General features: G+C 37.6%; 1 protein-coding gene across 1 annotated transcript; it reads right to left on the reverse strand.

Annotated features, from left to right (window-relative positions):
• Window positions 1-745: 745 nt before the first annotated feature.
• Window positions 746-17,510, reverse strand: LOC146163623 (metal transporter CNNM4-like). The gene is made up of 12 exons (XM_083383113.1): window positions 17,387-17,510; window positions 16,762-17,129; window positions 15,973-16,246; window positions 15,241-15,446; window positions 13,789-13,935; window positions 13,351-13,567; window positions 12,852-12,995; window positions 11,496-11,800; window positions 8,841-8,982; window positions 6,725-6,852; window positions 5,830-5,948; window positions 746-2,761 (listed from the first exon to the last, which is right to left on the reverse strand). Exons 1-12 carry the CDS (start codon window positions 17,505-17,507, stop codon window positions 2,353-2,355), a joined length of 2,580 nt encoding a protein of 859 aa, XP_083239239.1. The 5' UTR covers window positions 17,508-17,510; the 3' UTR covers window positions 746-2,352.
• Window positions 17,511-22,070: the final 4,560 nt, after the last annotated feature.

A 22,070-nucleotide genomic window follows, 5' to 3' on the forward strand; every position in this document is an offset into this window, starting at 1 on the left:
GAAGAAAATCCGATTGGTCCAAAGTGGATACCGGTTCGCAAAATATCTTATTTTGGACTTAAACATAGTCTAACAGTCGTACTTACAGTACTTTACTGCAAGAAAAAAAAACCCACGAAAGTTAATGACATAACATTACATTGTCAAACCGTCATAAAAACCTTTTGTTTTAGTCCAGTTACTGCCTTCAGTAGTTTGTTTATTTTATTTTTTTGGTGCAACTTGAGAACATTACAAAAAACAAGAATGCAAAAATAGCACATGCTACCTTACGGTTAACGAGTCAAGCTGCTCATTCATCAGTCGCTGCTCCTATCGGCCTATTCAAGTAACGGTACCGTAATTTGTAGCACAGAAGCCCAAAATATCAAAATACGACCCTACGTTGTGGTTGTTAATTTTATAAAAAAAAGTATATTTACGCTTTCACTTGTTAAAATCTAGCGCATCTTAATATTAGACATACGGGGTCGTTATAATTTATTTAAGCGACTGGGATAACCCACCACAACCCTTGACTTACTTCTAACCATATAATCCGAGCGATTGGTTTAAAAAAGGTATAAGCAAATTGCCCTCAAAAATGCTTTCATAAAGCGCATTTGGTGTAGGTTGGCCGAAGATCTTAACGACTAACATACGTTTGGGAAATTTTCTTATATTTCGTGAAAACAACTACGGCCATTTCGAAAATCCTGCTCACAAGATAATACCTTCTGGCGTAACCAGTGGTTGGATGCTATTGTTTATTGACACAAAAAGTAAACAATGGGTTGATAAGAACATTGCGAATCGAAAGTTGAAATTATAACATAGAAAAAAACGAAATGTAACGGCAAACTGAGTAAAAATTCTTGCAAAATCATCCGTGGGTTCCTGAGAATGGGATGCATTGAAACTTATAAATTGCTGCGGTTGACAATTAACTGGTAGAAAAATTTTGTAGTTTAAATATGAAATCATGCGTGGAATCGGGCCATCTGTATTAAGTCAGTGTCGCGCTTTCGCACAAAAACGACACAAGGACAGCGCAAGGTAAGACAAAAATAGAATTTTAGCCTATACAAATCAACGCACAAAAAAACAATGTGTTGAAGAATCAAACGCCAATTAAACGCGATAAAATACACGAAAGCTCAAAATGAAAACATTTGCTACGTCGGTGTTACAATAGTGTCTCAAAGCATATCTTCACGCTAAGGGGCCTTCTCAGGCAAAATAGACAATTTGCAACGCTTAAATTTCACGCGGGATGGACATAATGCTGTAAGCAACAAGCGGGCGTTTTGCCGTTAAGCAATGCACGAGGAACGTCGGATAACCACCACGGAGAAATTAATCCATAACAGTATACGCGCAAAACGGTGAAAAATTAAAAATTCTTAAAAATTTGCGGAGGACTTCGAAAGTCGGTAACAGAGCTCGTCTAGTTTAGTAGTCAAGTGCTCGCGTCTTTAGAGCAGCAATAACTGCTGAAAGGGTAACGACAAGGTTTTACAGACAGAATCACTAACGCGCCTATTCACATACACCTTGAGAATTACTAAACTAAATATGCAAGCACACAGTGGAGCAGAAACACGCAGCGAACAAGACTCCGTGCGACTTTACCAAGCGTGTGGACACTTCTTAATACTTGAGAAATTGTTCAGTGTTTCTCATAGTGAAAACTTAAGCTTAGACCTCATAATACGGGCGACAGCTTGTCTTATTTCATTTGTTCTCAAATGAAATTTTTCTCAGTGTTACTTGTTAACAATATACACATTCTAAACGGACATGATGAGAGTGTGAAACTACTGCCGTCATGTATAGCGGATAACTCGTCGGCGAAAGGACAACAAGAACGTTTGTACAAAGACGTTGTTGTTGCAGTTATAGCTCCGGATGGTAATTTGTATCCTATTTTTGCTAACACAAAAAATTCGGAAATAGTCCAGGGACGTTACACGTGGATATAAATATGGAAATCATGCATAAGTGAATTAAGTGCACTGGAGTCGTTTCTTACTTGCAGTCACTTTTAGTGAAAAACAAAACGCCACTTCAAACGAACTTTGCTTAAAAACGGCTACACACACACGCGCGCGCACACCGAGTGGATGATAAGTGTAAATCTTATGGTAACTGAAGCAGGTAGCTGAAGCAAAGCACGGTGCGTAACAGGTGCATACAAACGACGACCTGCCGGCTATTTGCGACTGGTTGTTTCAGTCGCGGGCCGAGAGCGCCGGAATGCGCGATTCCGATGCCAAGGTCGAGGTCATCCCGCGGTCGATTTCGCACAAGCGAAAAACAAAACGAGAGCACGTAGCAACAACAAAAACAACAACATAAGCAGCAGCCATCCCGCTACATGTTGTTTAGAAGTGTAGTCCTGTCGTGGTTCTGGTCCGAGTCGGGGTCGCTGACCCTGACTTGCAGGGGCGCGGTGAGGTCGTCGAGCTCAATGTCACCGCTGCGATTCGAGCGGAGGCTCTTGCTCTTGTTCAGCTCGCCGCCGGCGTCCGGATGGCCCCGAATCAGGCTGCCGTGATGCACACGGTCCCCTGCCACGGTGGCGTACTTGGCCGCGATGGCCATCAGTTGTCCAGACGACATGCTCTTGTTATGGGCGGCCAGGAAGGGCGCGCGCTTACGTGGCGGCGCCAGGTCCGGGTGGCTTTGGCTCGTGGCTTTCTCGTCCAGATCTTGGCGGGTGTCGATGAGCGGGCTGGCCGAGCGCTCGTACTGGTCCTCAACAATCTTGCGCGTCTCTTTGCTGTGTAAGATAAAAAAAAGTCGTATACGTCGGGCCAAAAGGGTATATTTAAATTAAAGTTGGTGTGAGGTGGCCGAATTCTGGATATTTATTTTTTTATTTTTTTAAGTGATAATTTGTCTCGCAACTTGTTAACCTATCATCCCATCTAACCTTCCATCCCAACACAGTGGTATTCAATCTTACGCCTGTAAAGGATTTTAAGGGTAAGCGGACGCTTCGGTAACTTCGGTCCCGTTAAATATGCATGTAAATATCTGGTGTAAAATCGTTCAGAATGCTGTGTTATTAATGCGGAGTACGCTAGTAACATTCAACTTTGTTTTTTGGGGGGTAAAATAAATGAATCGTTTTACAATTTTTCTTTAATAAAAATTAGATCTCGGGATTATGCATAGCACTGTTGTTTATATACGTAGATTTGTAATATGTATTTCAGACCAAAACACGTCTTACATCACTGGCACACATTTTTTCACATAGCAATCATGTCAAATTATAAATTCGCACAAGTACAGAGCACACAACAGCAAAAACACGCCAATAATGTTAAAACAAATAAAACACAAGCACAGACACAGACACCAATCCAGTAACACCATCGTCATTAATTTGCTTTGTTGTCTCCATAGTTAAAGCGACGGTTTCGGTCGAATTTAACAGTGATGGTGACGTATTTACATAAAAACGACATGAACGACATTCTAAGAACTGACGTGGGATGACCGGGTGCGTCAATTTTTCTTACCAGATACAAATCAGTCAAATGGCGGTCGAAAGCGTCATGACGTCATCCACGTAGCTGATTCGAGATGCAGTTACATTAATGGTTAATATGTTAAAAATATGCAACAAAATTACAATTTTTCTTGGAATTTATTGGCGTGCATTTTGTAAAAAATGGCTTAAAAAAGTTGGATGTTGGATTGGACACATATGACTACTTATATCGCACAACTTTTTTTCATAGAGTTTGCTTTTATTCATTAAGATTGGATTGCCGAAAAAGATTTAGAAAAAAATCTAAAAGCAAGTTCGAACTACGAATTTTCCCGATTGGCGCCTAAAAATTGAAATAATATTTAAAAAATAAACCGACATGTTAAAGGTATATCAAACTCGAAAAGAAAGCCAAAAGTGTTGTCCCAACAATTATTTTAAGCAAAACAGACCACCAAAAAATACTGCTCGAAATTTTTCAAGATGTAACGTATTTAACAATTTCAACACACAACCTGTTGTCTGCACGAACACGATTTTTTTTATATTATATAGTAACTCCAAATCCTAAATAGTATGGGACAGGCGCTTAAAAATATTTAAAACAAAATTTCGCTGGCAGACGAGATAAAAAAGTTGTATAAGCAGTTCAGTAATTTTTGCTAGATTGACTCACATAGAACGTTGAATATAAAATCGAGTTATTTTAGGTCAACATTGTGTCGTGTCCTTCGCAGCTTGTGTAACAAACATCTCACAAAGCTGATAAAACGACAACAACAAGCTTTAACCCCACTTCCTGATCTCGACTGCCTTGTAATAAATAAATGTAAAAAAGCTGCTGCTGCCCATAGTGAAAACAGGGTGTGGGTGGCTACAGCAGATTTCAACAATATTCACGTAAATCCTTTCTCTGAAGAGTGTGTTAAAAGCCGAAAAGTGTTTGACACAATGATTTAAAAATTAAAAAAAATAAAGTTTTTTTTAATTTAAATGCGTCCTTTTGGAACCATTTGTTTAACTAAATAGGACAGAGGAGGTTCTTTACTTACTAGTGCATTTTCTATTTAGACTAAGTGGGGCTAAACCGCGGCTCTTACGTTATGGTTATATTTGCGGTTTTAGGTTGTCCAGTGTTAATTTTCGTGTCGTTTTTAAATAGTTAGTCCAAAAATGTTTTTGCGGTTAGTGTGAAACACCGTTTATGCTTTAAGAAATCTTGTAAAAATAAAAACGCCGTGCATGTTATGAGTCTTTGCTTACTTCGAAGGGGCGAAGGCCTTTGTCGCACAATCCTTTAATATACTTTTGATGCATTTCTGTTGGATATTTGCGAACAAGATTTATTTTATGGCATCATGATTTTACCACATGCACCCCGCCCTTCAAACAGAAACACCGGGTCGGTCCATCCCTACTCGACTCCCAATCCTTTTTGTAGAATCAAGTCAACAGACTTTAGTTCTCCCCAATCTAGACTATTATTAAGTAACAATATGAAGCGCTAAACTGTCGGGTCTAGTGCTGCTGCCAGTTGTACGCTGTGCGCAAAAGCCACAAAAATCAAAATCTCGCTGATACTCCTCTAAGAAAAACTGGCCTCAAGAGCCGGTAAGTCGGCTGTTAAAAGGTCACAAACTGAACCTGACTGGCGCTTAGATACTGTTGCTCTTCTCGTCGGGAACGTGGAAGAAGTGCTCGTAGAGATGCGCCCTTAGCCTGTCGTTAAAGGTAGCGTCCTCATCGTCCCCTAGCTGCCTCCTGTAACCTGCTCTTGCTGAGGAAGCACGGCGACCGACTTCGCTCCACTCGCTTTCGTCTGTTTCCTGGCCGAATCTGAGTCAACACTTGGCTGTTTGTTGGCCGTGTGCGCTTTGTTTCTGATTCTGTATTATACGCTTTGAAACCCGATGAAGAATTTAAGCGTGGGTTGTTTGACTTACTCTTACAGGTAGCTGTGAATGACAACCGGGACGAGTTATGCGAAAACGCCTAAAACGTATCTTACTTTCACCGCACACATGAATAAACATGGCCGAGGAATGTAAACTGGCAAATTTCACTTTTTTTGAAAATTTATCATTTGAAAAAATGACTAGAATAGGACTAAAATCATTAAAACAATTAACCTTACATTTTGGGAAAAATAGGTAATGGACCATTTAATGCTATTTCAGGTTTTAACTAGGCCTTAACTTGCTATAGCTTTCAAAACAACTTTACTAGCACTAACTTACAAACACATACACTCTAATCGAGTACCGTCTACCACAACACGTCGCTACAAAAACTTCCTACAAAAGGCTACTCACAAATGACAAAAAACGTAGCGCGAAATAGAGACTTACCCAGGCAGCGTAACGTCGGCGGCTCGCTGCTGCGTTGGGCTGATCGCCTCCTGCGAGGTCGTGCCGTCCTCTGCCATCCGAACCGCTCGCACCGCGTTCAAGTACTGCTTTCTTCCCACCTATGCACGTGGAACAGCAAATGTTGGCCCAGAGTGAATGTACGTGGGACGGACTGGCGCTTTTTAATTTGGCAATGAATGTGAGCAATGCAGAGGTTTGCCAAAAGACTAAGTGTGTACACTGTTATAAAGGGTTGCCACACAGTTTTGTACAGAAAATAAGAGGCTTTTTCAATTAAAATTTATAGCATTTTGAAGATCTAAAATTGGATTACTCAATGTTTTTTTTTAATTAATTTGAAATCAAAACAGTAATTACATGGTCAACAGAATAAAAAATAGGTGAAAGTTTCTAAACGCACGTAATACATCATTTGAAGCCGCACATAAAATTAATTTAAAGACTAATCCAAGATTTTTGGAAAAACATAGGATTTTTAAATACCTTCTCTTATACAAATCAATTCAAAAACATTCAAAGACTTAGTGGCAACCCTGAGTGTAAGAATATTGCAAAATATGCCCCAGCTGTGGGGAGATCAAAGGGAAATCGAAAAGTCAGTTTTGCCTAAAAATTCACCCTGGCACATTAGAAAAAAAATTAAAGCTAAAAAAATGGAAAAACAAAATTAAATGGATCCAAAAGTAGTGAGTATTATGAAGAAATCAACGACGCCTATTTAAACTAGTTTGATGGACTATTATACCCAACAGAAAGTTTTACTTTGAATCATATTATTATAGAAAAAATCTCACTATTGTATAATAGTTTAACAAAGTTGGGGGGGGGGGAAGAAAACAGCATTGTTGTTTGCAACCTAATCCATTCCACTTACCTTGACGTATTTGACATCCGTCAGCGCAATGAGGGTGTAATCGGGGTGAAATATTTGGGGGTTGGTGGGGATTTCCGGGGCGCTAGTTTGGGATGTCGATTCAAGTTCGTGGCTGCTTTTCGTTCCACCTGAAATGATCATTAAATTGCTTGTTTTATGTAGCTTAATAATAAATTGCAAAGACAAAAAGGTCGAGTAGATCGACAGCATCTTGATTAAGACGTTTCGATACGAGCTTGTATCATCTTCAGTTGATGTTCACTGACACATTAACTGAAGATTATACAAGCTCGTATGGAAACGTCCTAATCAAGATGCTGTCGATCTACTCGACCTTTTTGGCTTTGCAATTTATTATCAAATTGTGTTTTGTGTTTGGAGAAGGTCGATAATAATTTTACCAGTATACTTTCTAATCCACCGACCACATTTTTAAAAATTGAAAATCTCCTTTGAAAAAACAAAACGTTGGAAAAAAATATCAAACATAACAATTGGCCGAGTAAATAATTCGAAGTTATCGAGTAATTCCTAAAGGCATATTCAACGTATTTATTCAGCTGAATAGTGGCAAACCGTACAAAATATTGATTAGTTTTTTTTATAACAAGTTGCATATTTTTATTAACATCGACAGCGCGTTCGGTTCACATTTAACTTAACAAAAAATACTCAAGGTAATCGTCAGTCCAGATAAGACGAACACTCGAAAATCAGTTCGCCTCCTTTTTCCACCTGCAGCGGTGCCCTTGAAGCATGTCAAACTGGCCTAATTAAAGGCGGTCAATGGGAACATCGCTGCTTGTCGAGATCGATTAGTTTCTATTGCGCTAAACCACGGTGGGATTGGTTAAAAGGTCACGATGACGTTGGCCGCCGATAAGGCGGTTGAGTTAGACGAAAGGCAGGTTTCGATGACATGGCGATCGACAATAAATAGGGCGAACAACGTTGGCCACAGTTCAAGTTGTCGAATGATTTTGAATAGAATTCGATTACGCTGAATGCGTTGATCTTGGAAAGTTCGGCGGAAATGTAAAACGACAGAGCGAATGAGAAAGGCTGGTAAACGCGAAAAAGGTGTGGTCGCAGGATATAAACGGTCCATGTACTGAGCCACACCAAAAAAAAATATGAACCAAAAAAATCTAGAAATAAACGAGCCATTGCGATCTCAAGTTTTTGCAATTGGTAAACAGCTCGAAATTAAACTTTAAATTGAAAGCAAAAAAGGTACGGTGGCAGCATACACGGTCTTTGCTTTGATTAAACGGTGCTTTCGCTGATGTCACACTAAATTAAGTCAAGGTCACCAATTGCGAAAACTTGAGATAACAATAGGGCGTTTATTGGGCTTGATTTTTTTGGCTGCTTAAAGATGTCATAGGGCAGAGGTGACCAACCATTTAGGAAGAGTCTTGTTTTATTAAGTAGCACATCCTATATTTTCAGAAATAAATATCACCCTGTTTCTTAATCAGACACACACACACCTTGGCTCAGCTAGATTTATTGTAGATGCTGCACACTAACAATACCAGGCTATAAATAACTCCTACTTTTGTTCACTAGGATATTTATAAAAATGCATTCAATCAGTCGAAGCCTCTATAAACCATCGATTTCATTAGACGAAAACGTGATAGAATCCAGGTTACAATGGACAATAGCTTTAAGACTGTCTGGGTCGCTACTCGCTACCCAAGATTTGGTCACCGTCTGATTTGGTAGTTTACATGATTATATATATTTGGATTGTACCTGGACAAGATATCTTCAATATGTTAAAAAACTGGGGAAAAAGACAACATGACGCATATTAATCAAGTTCGACTTTTTTTATGCAATTTGTGTTATATGGTGTTCGATTATAAAAAAAATATTTTAGAGAATTCCGTGGCCAAAGCTTCACCCATATACTTACGTTCTAAAAAATTGGGTCGCGAATTAAAATCGAGAGAACACTGCCTTACGCAAACAATGGCATGGAAGTAAGCGCAGCATAATACCAGGTGAAGGGTCACTGGTCGGCCATCCCTGCCACTTCTTAAGAATATCCGGATCACCCACAAATCGAAAAACATAAGTAGATGTTACGATGTCGATCGCTTACCACTGGGAGCCTTGTGTGCGTTCTTGTGGACGGACTGGGTGGAGGGGGGTGCAGAGGGGGGCAGAAGGGCGTTGATCCCGTAGTAGGAGAAGGGGCCGCTCTGGAACTCCAGGTTCTCCTTGCCCATCACGATCTTAACCTGGCCCTGGACAACAACGATGTTCGATATTTATATAACGAACATTTTCTGTTTCCTTTTTTTGGCCGTTTTACCTAATTTAATACATTTCTATATTTGGTGTATATATAGAGATGTTTAAATTACAACAATTTGAATGAAGGCAAAACTTTGAATAATCCGACTAGTGTTTGATTATATTCATATTGTTTTAGATATTTGAATCATAACAAAAATTAAAATGAAGAGTTATACAACTGGTAAAACTGCAAACATTTTTTTACCTCCTATTCATTGGGTGTCATTTTTGCCAGTATATGTTATACAACAGGGGTAGGTAATCTTTTCCTAGACGCGGGCCTGAACCAAACTCTTTTCATATTTATACAGGGTGTTCATAAAGTCCTGTTACAATTTTTAAATTTGTTTTAAGTCAGTTGTCCATATATTTTAAGCATCTTTGGGTTTTTAATTACTGTTTATCAAAGTTTTTTATTCCAACTAAAATTTTCTGTTTCACAAAAAAATAAGTTTACCTAATTTAATACATTTCTATATGGGTGTATACATATATTTTTAAGATGTTTAAATCACAACAAAATTGGAATGACGGCAAAACTTTGAATGATCAGACGAGGTACAGTGTCAAGAACTGGTTTGAATATGTCGAATTATAAATTAGTTCTACGACAACATGCTTAACGCCATATAGCCCCGAGAAACTTGCTCCCAACCTTTTAGTTACGAAAACAGTTATATATACGTAGTTAAAATAGACAAAAAATATGCGAAAGGCTTCTTGCAAAGTTTGCAAACGAGGTGCCATGCCGGATAATTTACATTGGCGGGCCGTTGGTTGCCGACCCCTGGTATTCACCAACAAAAACCCCGTACACATAAAAACCCAACGTGCTTTTTAGGACCAAGTAAAATAGGTTAAACCCTTGTTGTTAACCCACAGGAAACGGTTAGAGTCAAGTCACTTGGTGGAATATTCTTAGTCGTTAAAGCATTGTAAAATAGACTGCTTGTTTATTACAGGTGCGATTCAACGAAATTCCGTTATTTCAGTTATTTTATATACCTCGCTACAGTTTTTTTTTAAGGTTTGGTTTGGGTGACCGCTAAGTAGTTTTAAGAGACCGCAAGTGTTTAATTTAAATACCAAAAAGTTGCAAGTCCAAAATTTGGGAAACCTCTGGAGAAATTTGAAAAAAAAAACACCTTAAAAAAAACACTGCGCTAAATGTCGGATATTTCAGAATGACGAAGTATATCCTGGGGCCACGTTTGACACTCCTAAATTCATGTATAATGCTTTAAAAGGCGAGATGGCAGAAATTTAAAGAATGAAGTTCAAATAGATTTAGCTGAACGTGACTTATTAACTGTTTAATCCTTTAAATAAAAAATAAAAAATTGGACCCGGAAAAGTTTACCAATTTGAATAAAGCAGTGGCAAATGTTTTCGATTAAAAGCATTATAGGTAAAGCAAAGCATATTTTCTACTTTGTTAATAGTAGCCATACAACAAGTTAGTAAGCTTAGTGAAGTAAAGTTACCAATTGTTTCGTCATAGGCGCCGTACCAACGCATAGCATTTCGCTGACGAGCGCGACGTTCTCATGGATGCGTTTACGCAAGGGTGACAATCAATACGAACGTTAAACCGAGTGCGACCGGGCATTTGTTTTAAACAAAGAATAAAATAAAATAAACAAAATATTAACTTACAACGCTATTTTACCGTGATTTACATTTTTAACTATGGAACAAAATAAATTTTTAATATCGTTGGTCGCGGAGGCTCACCCAAGATATGTTGTTTATGATCACTTTCAACGTTATTGTTTTAGACAGAACGTTTCTTTGCCAGTTTTTTAAGCGCATTTTACTTGCTTAATAACAGTGGTAGTGAGAAAAACGTAAATCGATTTTTGTTAACCCATCACAATTGGGTGCGTTACACCTAAAAGAAATAATCGTTTAAAAAGTTTTTTGACAAATAATTCTAAAAAAAGAGAGTGATTCATTGCCAAGGCGCACTATTTCGAAGTATGACATCATGAAATATGCTTTACGCAATGGCAACTTATATAGCGGCTGAGTCGGCTCAAAATATGTGGATGGAATGTATATAGAGAGCTACATTGAAATGTGTGACCAGCAATTTCTCTACTACTATAGGCGGTTTTATCTAAGTCACCATTTTACTATAGTTTGACCCATCACTCTTTAATTTTTTTTTGGCTGAATATCCTACACTTACCCGTCCATAACCACTCGAACTAAATTTCCTATAAGAATGAAGAGTTCAAGTGGTGTTACACAGGATGTGTTTCTGAGACTTTTACACTGCAGTTTACAAATTATACTGTAGTTTACAAACCGTTTCGGTAATGAGGAAGGACAGCAATCGAGTAAAGAACTTCTACCTTTTTCGGCGAGCGCTTTCTACGATTTCGGTGTGAAACTTATATATACTGGGGATAATGTACCAGATAACTCAAAAAACACTTTAGACAAAACTCGTACCCACCTCCAGTATGAGAACGAAGTAGTCGGAGGGCCTGTTCCGGTGGTAGATGCACAACTTGTCGGGTTTATGTTCGTTCGGGCCGAACACCAGCTCAACAATGACGTCCTGCCTAAGAAGCCGAAGCAGCACCTTGTCGGTGAGGGCCTTAAAGGGCTCAACCTCGGACAGGAGAAAGCGGTGGGCGGCCAGCATCAGTTGCGGTGAGATCTTGGGCTTTTTACCACCCTCAGGTTGCTCGGCGAACAGCGAGAGATCGACTGGCATTTTTTGACGCATCGTGTTCAGCCGCTTGGTCTTGTTGTCCGCTGTAAAGTTTAAGCAGCGTTGGCAAACTGGGTGTTAGGGATGTTTGATACTAATTTTGTGTTTTAGTCCGACATCAGTTCCCGATAATAATTGAGGCAAAACAAACAGGGGTGTGATCCTATGACGAAAGGCGCATTAACATTGTCGAATAGGCAAAAAATCAAAAAAGATCATTTGCTTTTTCCACGACCTTTTTTGAAAAAAAATAGTTGAAAGGTTTCTAGCTTAAATTTAGTGATTTTACGTTTGACAATAAATCATGAAAAATATGCCTATACTAAGTTGATATCGGGTCAGCAATGATCCACCTTGATTTTGGATCAGTATTGAACTGCCATTCGGTATCAATTATCCATTTCAAAATTATTAGAAATGCCTACTGGGTACCATTAACTGCGTTCCAAGGCAGTCAAAGGTTAAGGGTTTGAATGGGTTTGAATCTATCAGGATTGTAGTTTTTCTTAAATTAAAGTCCCTGAAATCCTAATTGATTTTGATAAGTCTTCCGTAAGGCACTTGTGGTGTTATTGATTCCTGCTCGTTGGGCGATCACATCACAGGTATGCACATTTGTATAAATGATTTAGTTTGTTCAATATCATGTGGCTATAGTTTGTTTTGCAAGCCAAGTTTTTAACATTTCAAAAAATATTAATTTTAAATAAAAAGTTAAAAATGGATCTTGCACTGCGCATTTAAAAAGCTACAAATTTAGAGAAAATGCGATGACTTTTATTGTTAAAGCGAGGGAAATATCTAACACCTTTATTGCATATTATGAGCATTAAGACAGTGAGACACTATCACAAAATTAAGAACCTTAATAATATCTGTAAACGCCACACATTTTTAATAGTTTTAAGTGAAAGTTAAACAAGCAATAATTCTATAAACTATTTTTTTAAAACACATAACAATACAAAAACAGAAGGCAATTAAAATGTTAGAAGTCAGATAAAATATTCACAGCAAATTAGTTTTGGTGGCAATAACCTTTCTAGTCTGAATTAGTTGGTCCACTGGTTTATGAATATTTAATAGACTACTTACTATACACATCGGTTTCGTCCACAATTTCTGCTTTTATTATTTCTTCGATAACGTCCTCCATTGTTATGATGCCGATAACCTCGTAAAAAGGGTCACCTGGCCCGTCGTTGTTAACCTTGTGTACTATTGCCATGTGAAATGTGCCTAGGTAAAGGGTTTAAACAAGTTTAATATTAAAAAAAACTAATTCATCAGAATTGCATTAAAATACTTTTCTATTCTAAATTACATAAGTGGTAAACTAAAATGGACGCTTTTGGAGAAATTCCTATGCTAAACCATAAAAAAGGATTCAAACAGACTTTACTGGGTTAATACAAATAAAGAGTGAAAGGGATTCCTATTTTAATGTGTAGTACAACTGCTTTCTTTTTTACCAGGCGAAACCATGTCTACTTTAAGCCTAAATGATCTAATAAAAGACTAAATGCTCTGCATTCAGTTAAATTCCTCTATTTAAATAAAATAGCAAACAGTTCTAAAAAACACATTAACCCACCAGTCTTAAATTGATCCAGTAGTTTGTTTAATGTAATGTCGTTGAACACAAAGTTTAAAGGGTGCTGGTAGAATTTGCACACAGTGCTTAGTGACATACAATCGTCGGGATCTACAAAGGCAAGATCTTTCACAAACAGAATTGAAACTATGTTTGATCTCTCCCTGTCAAATACAGGGATGCGAGTGTAGCCAGTCTGCATGATTCCACTGATGGTCTACAAAATAAGAAAATTTGTATAAATGATTGCATGGAGTGAAGAAAACTCTGACTTGAGTTAAATGTAAAATTTTAATTAATATGTGCAATGTAATCAATATTTATCAAATTAAACATTACCAAAATCATATTTTTAAGTTCACCCTAACTATTTCTTTACATGAATATCTAATTTTTATTGTATGTTTGACTACTAATAAATAGGTACAATTAACTTACTTCAAAATCGAGTTCAGAGCAAATATCCACCATAAAGCAGTCATCAATGGGTGTCATGACTTCTTCCACTGTTTTAGTGCGAAGTTCAAGGGCACCTTGGATAATGTTGACCTCATCTTTTGCAAGGTCATTATATGGGTCGGTAATCTGTTAACAAAAAAGTAGAATAGTGGTGAATCTATGGATTATAGTGAGCTTAGCATTCAGAATAGGATCACATACAATAATTTAAGGGCATACACATACACATACAAACACTAAACACAGGTAGTAAAGCACAACAAATTAGTATTATAAAATATATTTTGATATTTACTTAAACCAATTGTAAATCTAATTAAAGCTGAAAATGAATAAATTTAAGTTACAATTTTAGCACAATGAAAAGATAAGTAGTGAGTGTGAAAGTAACTATTTACACAAAGAATATATAAAGCACACTAAATGTACCCCCCTATGACCAAACATACTAAATGAAAGTTTGTGCTTTAAGTGAAAGTAATTATATACATGTAGCAATCCTTTGGGGTTTATGGTCCAACAGAAAACTAATTTGTTTGTATGGACCACCAATCACCTATCATTTTGTCCTCTAGTGCAAGCTGACCAGCATGAAATCATGAAAACAAATTATTGAAATTGCAGTGAAATTTGTTATCTTGACATAAATAAACTTTGAAACAAACTTTCAAAAAAGGTGTAACTATTTCCGCATGTAGTTTGAGCCAAAAAAAAAAAAAAAAAGTAATTAATTTAGCAATCAAATAAGAACAGCTATAATGCTTGACCACTGTTATGCCAAACTGATTCTTGGTTGTAAAAGGCCTAAATCATATTTTTAGTAGCCTAAATGTGCAAACAAAATTGAACAATCCAATTTAAGTCTAAACATCTTGAGGCTTTACTGGTGAACAATATATCCAGAAATGCAGCTGCATTTTTGCAACAATTATATTCAACACACATACAAGTGTGTTTCAGGACCAAGCCAACACAACATGTGAAATACAGGAAATCGAAATTAAACAATTAGCACATAAGGACTGTGTGGTTGGCAGCAGCTGTGAACTCCATGTGACATCCCATCTTGCCATTTTTAGGATTTTTAAGTAATGCAGCCATCACTAATTATAACACTGATGTAATGAAACTGGTTCAAGGTAATTTTAGAAGATCTAGTATAGCCAATACACTCACAAGCTAATTGAGAATCAAATAAAAAAACATCAAAAAAGTTTAGGGTAATTTACTTTCGCCATATATTACAGAATTTAGATTAGAATTTTGTTATATACATTGTATTAAAAAACACTAAGTTTATCATGTTTATCCAATATGCATTTCAAAAGGTAAACTTTAGTTTCGCTATTTAAATTGTTAAAATAAAGTGTATGTAAAAAATATGTTTTTAAGAAATACAAACTATCTTCTATGCACAGATTGTCCTAATACCTTCAGCATCTCCAAAAGCTTTTTACGGTTGTATATTGTGCCGATTTCTTTTCCCAGAATCAAGTCCAATATGAGGCTGATAGGATAGGAAATAACAAAAGTCAGTACCATGAACATTTTGGTGAGCCATATTGTGTACGCCCCAACGTGCAGGCCATAACGTGAACAAATTGCCTGTGGAACAATCTCTCCAAAAATAACGATACCTAAAATAAAAATAAAAAATAAATATGTACAGTTATTTTTATTGCAGTTTTTAAATCTTATAATACTTTAAAGGATATGACCTGACTATTACAGTTGCTATGTTTGTATAACAAAAAGCTGGTGTAGCAAAAACTGAACAAACAAGCATTACCTGAAGGTGACCTATAAAGACTGTGCCACCAAAAAGATATAAATAATAACTTTACATTGGGACCATTAAAAGTGCGTTGTAACAACCAAAAGTACAAAGATAGCACCAAATATTTTGGGAATTTATTATACGTTTAAGCTGTTGACTTTTGATGGCTGTGTTTACAGCTTTGCAACACAAACTTTAATAAAATAAGGTGTGTACTAGGTAATCATACACAAAAACTGTTAGTCAAAGTCAAACAATATAGGTAAAATGCAACACAATTATTTTACGCCTTGCAAAAAAAAATATTATTAACATATGTGAGATTGGTATCAGATTTTGTTGAACTATTATTATTTTTTTGAAATATTTGCAGTAAATGATCTTACCTGCTGTAGAGCCAACCACCGCCCAAATGCCAGAAGTTAGATCTTCCAACAAAATAGTCAGGGTGTTGTTGACCAGGACGTTGCCTAACAGTAGCGTACACAGTAGGAAGTTGCCCTTTTTTCGGATGGGGTAAATCTTCGAGGCAAATTTCTGTTCCGATTTTGAGCCGGATTTCATGACAATTTGCAAATCCATCGGGTCAAGCGACATCAGGCCCAAGTTGAGTCCAGAGAAAAGTCCGGACAAAATTAGCAAGATCGAGATCAAAGCAATCTACAGTACAAAAGTGATCTTAGACCATAGGCATGAAGGGACTAATAAGTTTATAATAAACCACTTTTATTAGTAAATCACATAAACTATTGGTAGAACAAACAAGAACAAGGTCAATTATGATGAAGCTAATAATAAAATCATTATCTGGTCAAAAATAAGTGTTTGACAAAAATATGTCAACAAGGTATGATAACCAGTAAAAACGCAATGGTATCAGTATTGTAGGTAGGCTTCAATTACAAAATAAAATTGCAACAGTATTTATATTTTTAACTAGCTGAATCAAATTTTTTTACTGGTGCAGGCGACAAGGTATACAGTTGCACTTGCATAACAGCATAAATTATTAATGTGAAACAAGCAACCAGGTCAAAAGAGCTAACATGTACCATAGATATTCAATTAGCAGCTAACACAACCTTGCCAATTTATCAGGGCATGTAATTGAAAATGGGCACAAATTTTATTCGGCCTATTTTTTAGTTTTTGGCAAAAGACCTGCATGCACTTACTTGCAAGGAAAGTGGCAACAATGTAGTGGGCACTGGTGGTGGTTTCGGTTGCACAATCACAGACAACCACGGTTTCATGCCCTGATGAAGAAAGTGTAGGTCGGCATCCGATTTGATACAAAAGTAGTAAGTCCGAGTGGATGACACATCCACATTGATGGTGACTGTTGCTGTGTTGTTGTCAACCGGCTGCAACATGAATGGATCTGTGTCCTTCCATTCATCGCATGACTCTCCTCTGGTGAAGTTTTCCTCGGCTAGCACAATGCGCGCACCTTTGGCGTTCAGGTCATTTCCAAAAAGACGTAGGGTGTAATTGGTCTTGGAATAGAGTTTTGAGGGCCCAGCTGATTGTGCAACATTGGTCTCTAAAAATAATGCAATATGGTAAACATGTTTCCTGTCAGTACGGAAACAACAACATCAGACAAAAATCCTCTTATTAAATTTGTAGAAAAATATTCAATGAATCCAGATACAAAATTACATAAAATTAACAATTTTTAAAATAAAGTGATTTTAAATTGCCATACATAAAATCATTTAAATACCATGTAACTGCAAAGTTTTATTTAATACCTTAAAATGTAACTGATAAATCTTTAAAAATCAAACTTAAACATACCATATTTTAGTCCATAGAGTTGGATGGAGCAACCGGATTGTGCCACAAGCAACACACATATGCAGATGCGCAGAATAAATGCATGAATGTTAAAATTATAACCAATAACACTTTTACCCATTTCCAAACTATAAATGTAAAAACACATTATAATTTAGGATTACTATCTATTTATCGTCACAACAAAAGACCCGGTTCACCAACATCTTTTTTAAGCTCTTGTCAACGCCAGCTGCGATTTCGGGTGTAATTGGGTTAAGCTCTTGAGCTGATAATACACAAATTTAAATGGAAATATTGATACGATCTCTTGGAACCTACATGTAAATTGGTTTCAAATCTTAAGGTGGATCCGCTGACACAGAACTTTGCATTGGACAATGTTTTTCATACAAATTATCAATTAGTAAATTAAAAAACCTAATTTTATGAATATGTTATTGTTATAGGCAACAGGGAATGCTAATGTGACAGCATGATATAACAGGATTTTATTTAAATTGAACAAAAAAAAATGTCATCTATAGATGACTTTTTATTCTGCATTTCTATAAATTTTAAAATACCACACAATTGATCAGTTCTGCTGTGAAAATTAGAGCAAGTTTACTTGTGGACTTGCACCCCAAAAAGTCAAAAATGCAAACCAATTTTCAGCGCTGGTCTACAATCCTACCAATTTTTTTGGTAATGAAACGAGTTGTCAAAAATGAAATTGCAAGGGAAAAATAAATATTAGAGAATAAAAATAATAATACTTGACCAGCCCGATCCCAAGTGCTAAATCACACCAAACCCAAATAATTTTCGCAATATAAACCATTGAACGAAAATGTGGCTCAAAAAATGTGGACTCACCGTTCAATTTTTTCAATGTGTTAAACAGACAGGGTGCACTTTTAACAATTGATGCACCACGACCAGTGGTGGGATTCAAATTTTTTGTCAGCTGGTTCCATCACCAAAAGTAATATATTTCAGCCGTTTCTTTTAAAAAAGCGACGACGGTTCTATAGAACCGGTGCGATCCGGCTGAATCCCACCACTGACCACGACCATGTCACCCCAAATTTTTGACCATGGATGCAACGAGGAGATTGCGTTTACATCTGCCATAATTTCCAGACGGGCCTAACAAATAATTGGATTTGAGTCCTAAAAGGAATGCATTATTTTAAAGCAATTTGAGTGCACAACTAAATTGATACTTTCCATACTGTAGTTAAAAAAATAATATTATCCAGTTTGAATCAGATTTCAAAGGACTCCAAATCACAGGGGTGATTATTCCTCTACACCTAAAAAGTTAACTGATGCACACACTGAAACACTATACAGATCTCTGGCGAAAAGAGACATGAAATAATGCAAACTGGCAAACTGAGTTGGGGAAACTTACTTCTTACTTGAAGTGCAATTTACAATGCTTACATTCATTTATCAAAATTAAGAGGGTCCGTCAAACTATGTGTCTAAAGTAAGGTTTACGCAATATTAAAATAAAACATATATTTTCGCATATCTTTAAAGTTTTAATTAAAATTATATTAAAGCAAACATCGTTTAGTTGAAATTAATATCTTCAATAATACTTACTGAATTACAACTTTTTGATCTCTAACTCTACGTAAACAGTAAACAAACAAACGGACAATGTTTCACATAAAAACTTTTGAAAGTCGTTACGTTAATTCCAACTTCCAAGTTGTAAAAGCTTTCGAGTAAACGTGAAGCTGCAAAGCTTTTCGCTCATGTTCTCTCAAGTGTGACGCTTATCAATAAGGCGTAACATTTATTTCTCAAGGGTTTATATTTATTATAATATCTGTATTTGGCACTAATCTCTGTGAATAGAAATCAGTGGTATCTGGATTGCATATTAACAATATACTACCCAGCTGCTATGTTTGTGGACTTTGTTATTTTAACTCTCAGGATATCAATGTCATAATCATAGTAAAACAATCACTCTCATGTTTTTAAACAGACTGAGAGGGTGAGAGGGATAATTTGTTGACACTGGGTGGCGCTAAAGACCAAGTCCAAACTAAATTCATATTAAAAGTATTTAGAGAAGAATAGGCAATTTAGATTTAGCAAAAAAAACATCTTAAACAGAGGAAATACATTTGTTAAATGACTCAAACCCAAGAGAAGGCTTTTGCGAAATAATCCAAGCAAAGTTATCGTCGAAATTAAAACGATATCTTCTGTAATATAATGTATGACAAGTCCAAGCGCGGTCTAAGGTTTTCCAGGTAAAGTCAAGGATTTTGTCTAAGAAAGTCAATTCAGGTTGTTTGAAGTTCTACCCCCCACCGAATAAGTTGTACTACACAACGAGCGGTTCACTTGAGCCTGATTAAAACGTAATCGCCATCCTTGCGGCATACAGACATTTGAAGAAGTCGGTTGGGCGACGGAAGTGGGCCGGTGGTGATTGGCTGTTGAGTGCACGTGCACGCCCATAGTGCCGAAACTGACACTTCTTGGGCTGCGCAGCTTCCACAAGTGGCACCTTTGCGGGGCCGCCCGTCGGCTGTACGGCGACTTTCTGCGGCCAGATAAGAGCTGAGCGCCCGCACGTCTTGCCTTCTTCCTTTTTTGGCGTGCGATAAGCGCCAAGGCGGCCGTTCTCGCTTCTCTGTTTCACCGCTATTTTTCTCGGCTAGAGCTTGCGAGTTTTGGCAGCGGAGCAGAGTCGATTTGCGTATGGGTTTAAGTTCGCACTCTTGGCGATACGCGAAGCTATAATGCCCAGCGCTAGGATTAGGCGCGTTCTCTAAATCCGTTCAAGCAGTATGGCGTTAATTATAAGACAGTATAAAGCAAAGTTAAGACCATTGTCCTTCTTGTTTTCTGGTGAGCTTTAATGTGAACACTATCGCGACTTTGTGAAAGCTGAGAGACTGCAGGCATTTCGTGGAAAGGGCGCTGATAGACAAAACGAAGAAGGAATCGTGGAAAGAGAGCAGTTGGCGTCTAAGCTTATTTTAGATGGAAAGGAAAACTTGTAGAAATCTCGTAGCGTTAGTTAGATACGTTCTACTGTCTACTATAAGTGATGGAAAAAAAGGAATGTAATTGTAAAATGACTTACGGAAATTTAGGTATTGCTTAGAAAGATGCTGGTTAAAAGTTTCAAATTCCAGGGATTGTTTCCAAGTGCTTTGGTATTTCGACATGTTATGTTATCATTGTTTAAAATCAAGGCGCGGAGTGTTGTTTCAAGGTATCGAAAGGCGATATGGCGTCTGGTCGGCCGATGTGAGTTAAAAACATGCCCACTTTCCCAGTTGTGAAAAGATAGACGTGGGATTACAGTCACGACATTAAATATGTGTGTCTGAGTTAAATGGCTCCACCCATCAACCGTACGTTTATGCGCGACGAAAAGGAAACGGGGCCGCTTTTTCGTCACTATTACAAAACTCCTTTTATTTGCCTTGCGCGTTCGCACGGCAAGAGAGCAAATACGCCAAGACGGCGAAGTGATGTGGATTTAATGGCGGGCCCGGGGCTTTGAATCGCACCGAGAATATCGGCAATAGCTTTGATTTACGGCTCCCAGGACAAACGCACCGCCTTTGCCTTGTAAGGTGGGCAGCGCTGTCGGGAAAACAATCGCGTGCTGCCGTTTGCTTCGCAGTTTGTGAATGAGCGGATTGATAAATGCCGTTTTAATACCATTGCCCGTAAAAAAGCGACGGTTGATGGTCGATTCGAGAGTAAGGCGCGTCTGGCAGTTTTGAACCAGCCGTGCTTATCGCCTGATAACACTACATCTAACGCTTTTACCGTCCCCGTTAACAGTAGGGCATTTGCTAACGTTCGATTAGTGTTAGGGCGCCATGTGCTTGATATGATAAATTGGTGGGGAGTCATTGTGCATATACGATTTCGAACGCTTAGTAAAGTAAAAAATTATTGTAGAAATAAAAAAATGTTCGCCTTAAATTACCCCCAGTTACTAGGAAATCAGAAATATTTTTCCGACCTTAAAATTGTTTCCAGAAAAAGGCCTCATCACGTCGAGGAAAAAATATCAACGCACTATTGCGTACGACACAGCTTTGCTATCCTATTTTCCGCCCGTTTTTCGAAATGGTAAATAACCGACTCGTAAGCAATCTGGCCGCGGCCAGTTCTAAGTTCCAAACGCGCGATCTGATGTTGCATGATGCGTCCCGATCGTCGTCGTCGTGGGAAATGAGACGTCGCACTTGAATCGGTGACGTCATCCCCTTGTGGCACCGAGAGTTACTGACGTTCCTGGTGTCCGCTCGACTTGCGTTTGATAGCCGTGAATATCGCGCCTGCTGGCTTGGCTTTCCATTCACGTTTGTTGTGTCCGCACGCATGAGTCAGTTGTTATGCTCTCGGTAATTAGCTTGAGATAGTGTTTTTTATCCCCCTGAACTGCTGGAACAGTATTGGGATGTCAAAACAATTGTTTTAAGGTTGCAGTTAAGAGAGTGTTAAGGAAGTTTTAAGGTTGTAATAAAGAGTGTGCCCTTCTTGCTGAGTTTGTGTTTGTATTCATTGGAATGTATTGGATTAATGTTTATCAGCACAGCCACACATGCTAGACCAAAGTTTAATACGTCGAAATATAACGTTTTTAAGGATAAAGATCTCATTAGCATATTTGTTAAGTTGCGTTTGTTCGAATTTGTTAAAACTA

Source organism: Ascidiella aspersa, chromosome 2, assembly GCF_963924565.1.
Source record: "Ascidiella aspersa chromosome 2, kaAscAspe10.2, whole genome shotgun sequence".
NCBI classification, from domain to species: domain Eukaryota; kingdom Metazoa; phylum Chordata; class Ascidiacea; order Phlebobranchia; family Ascidiidae; genus Ascidiella; species Ascidiella aspersa.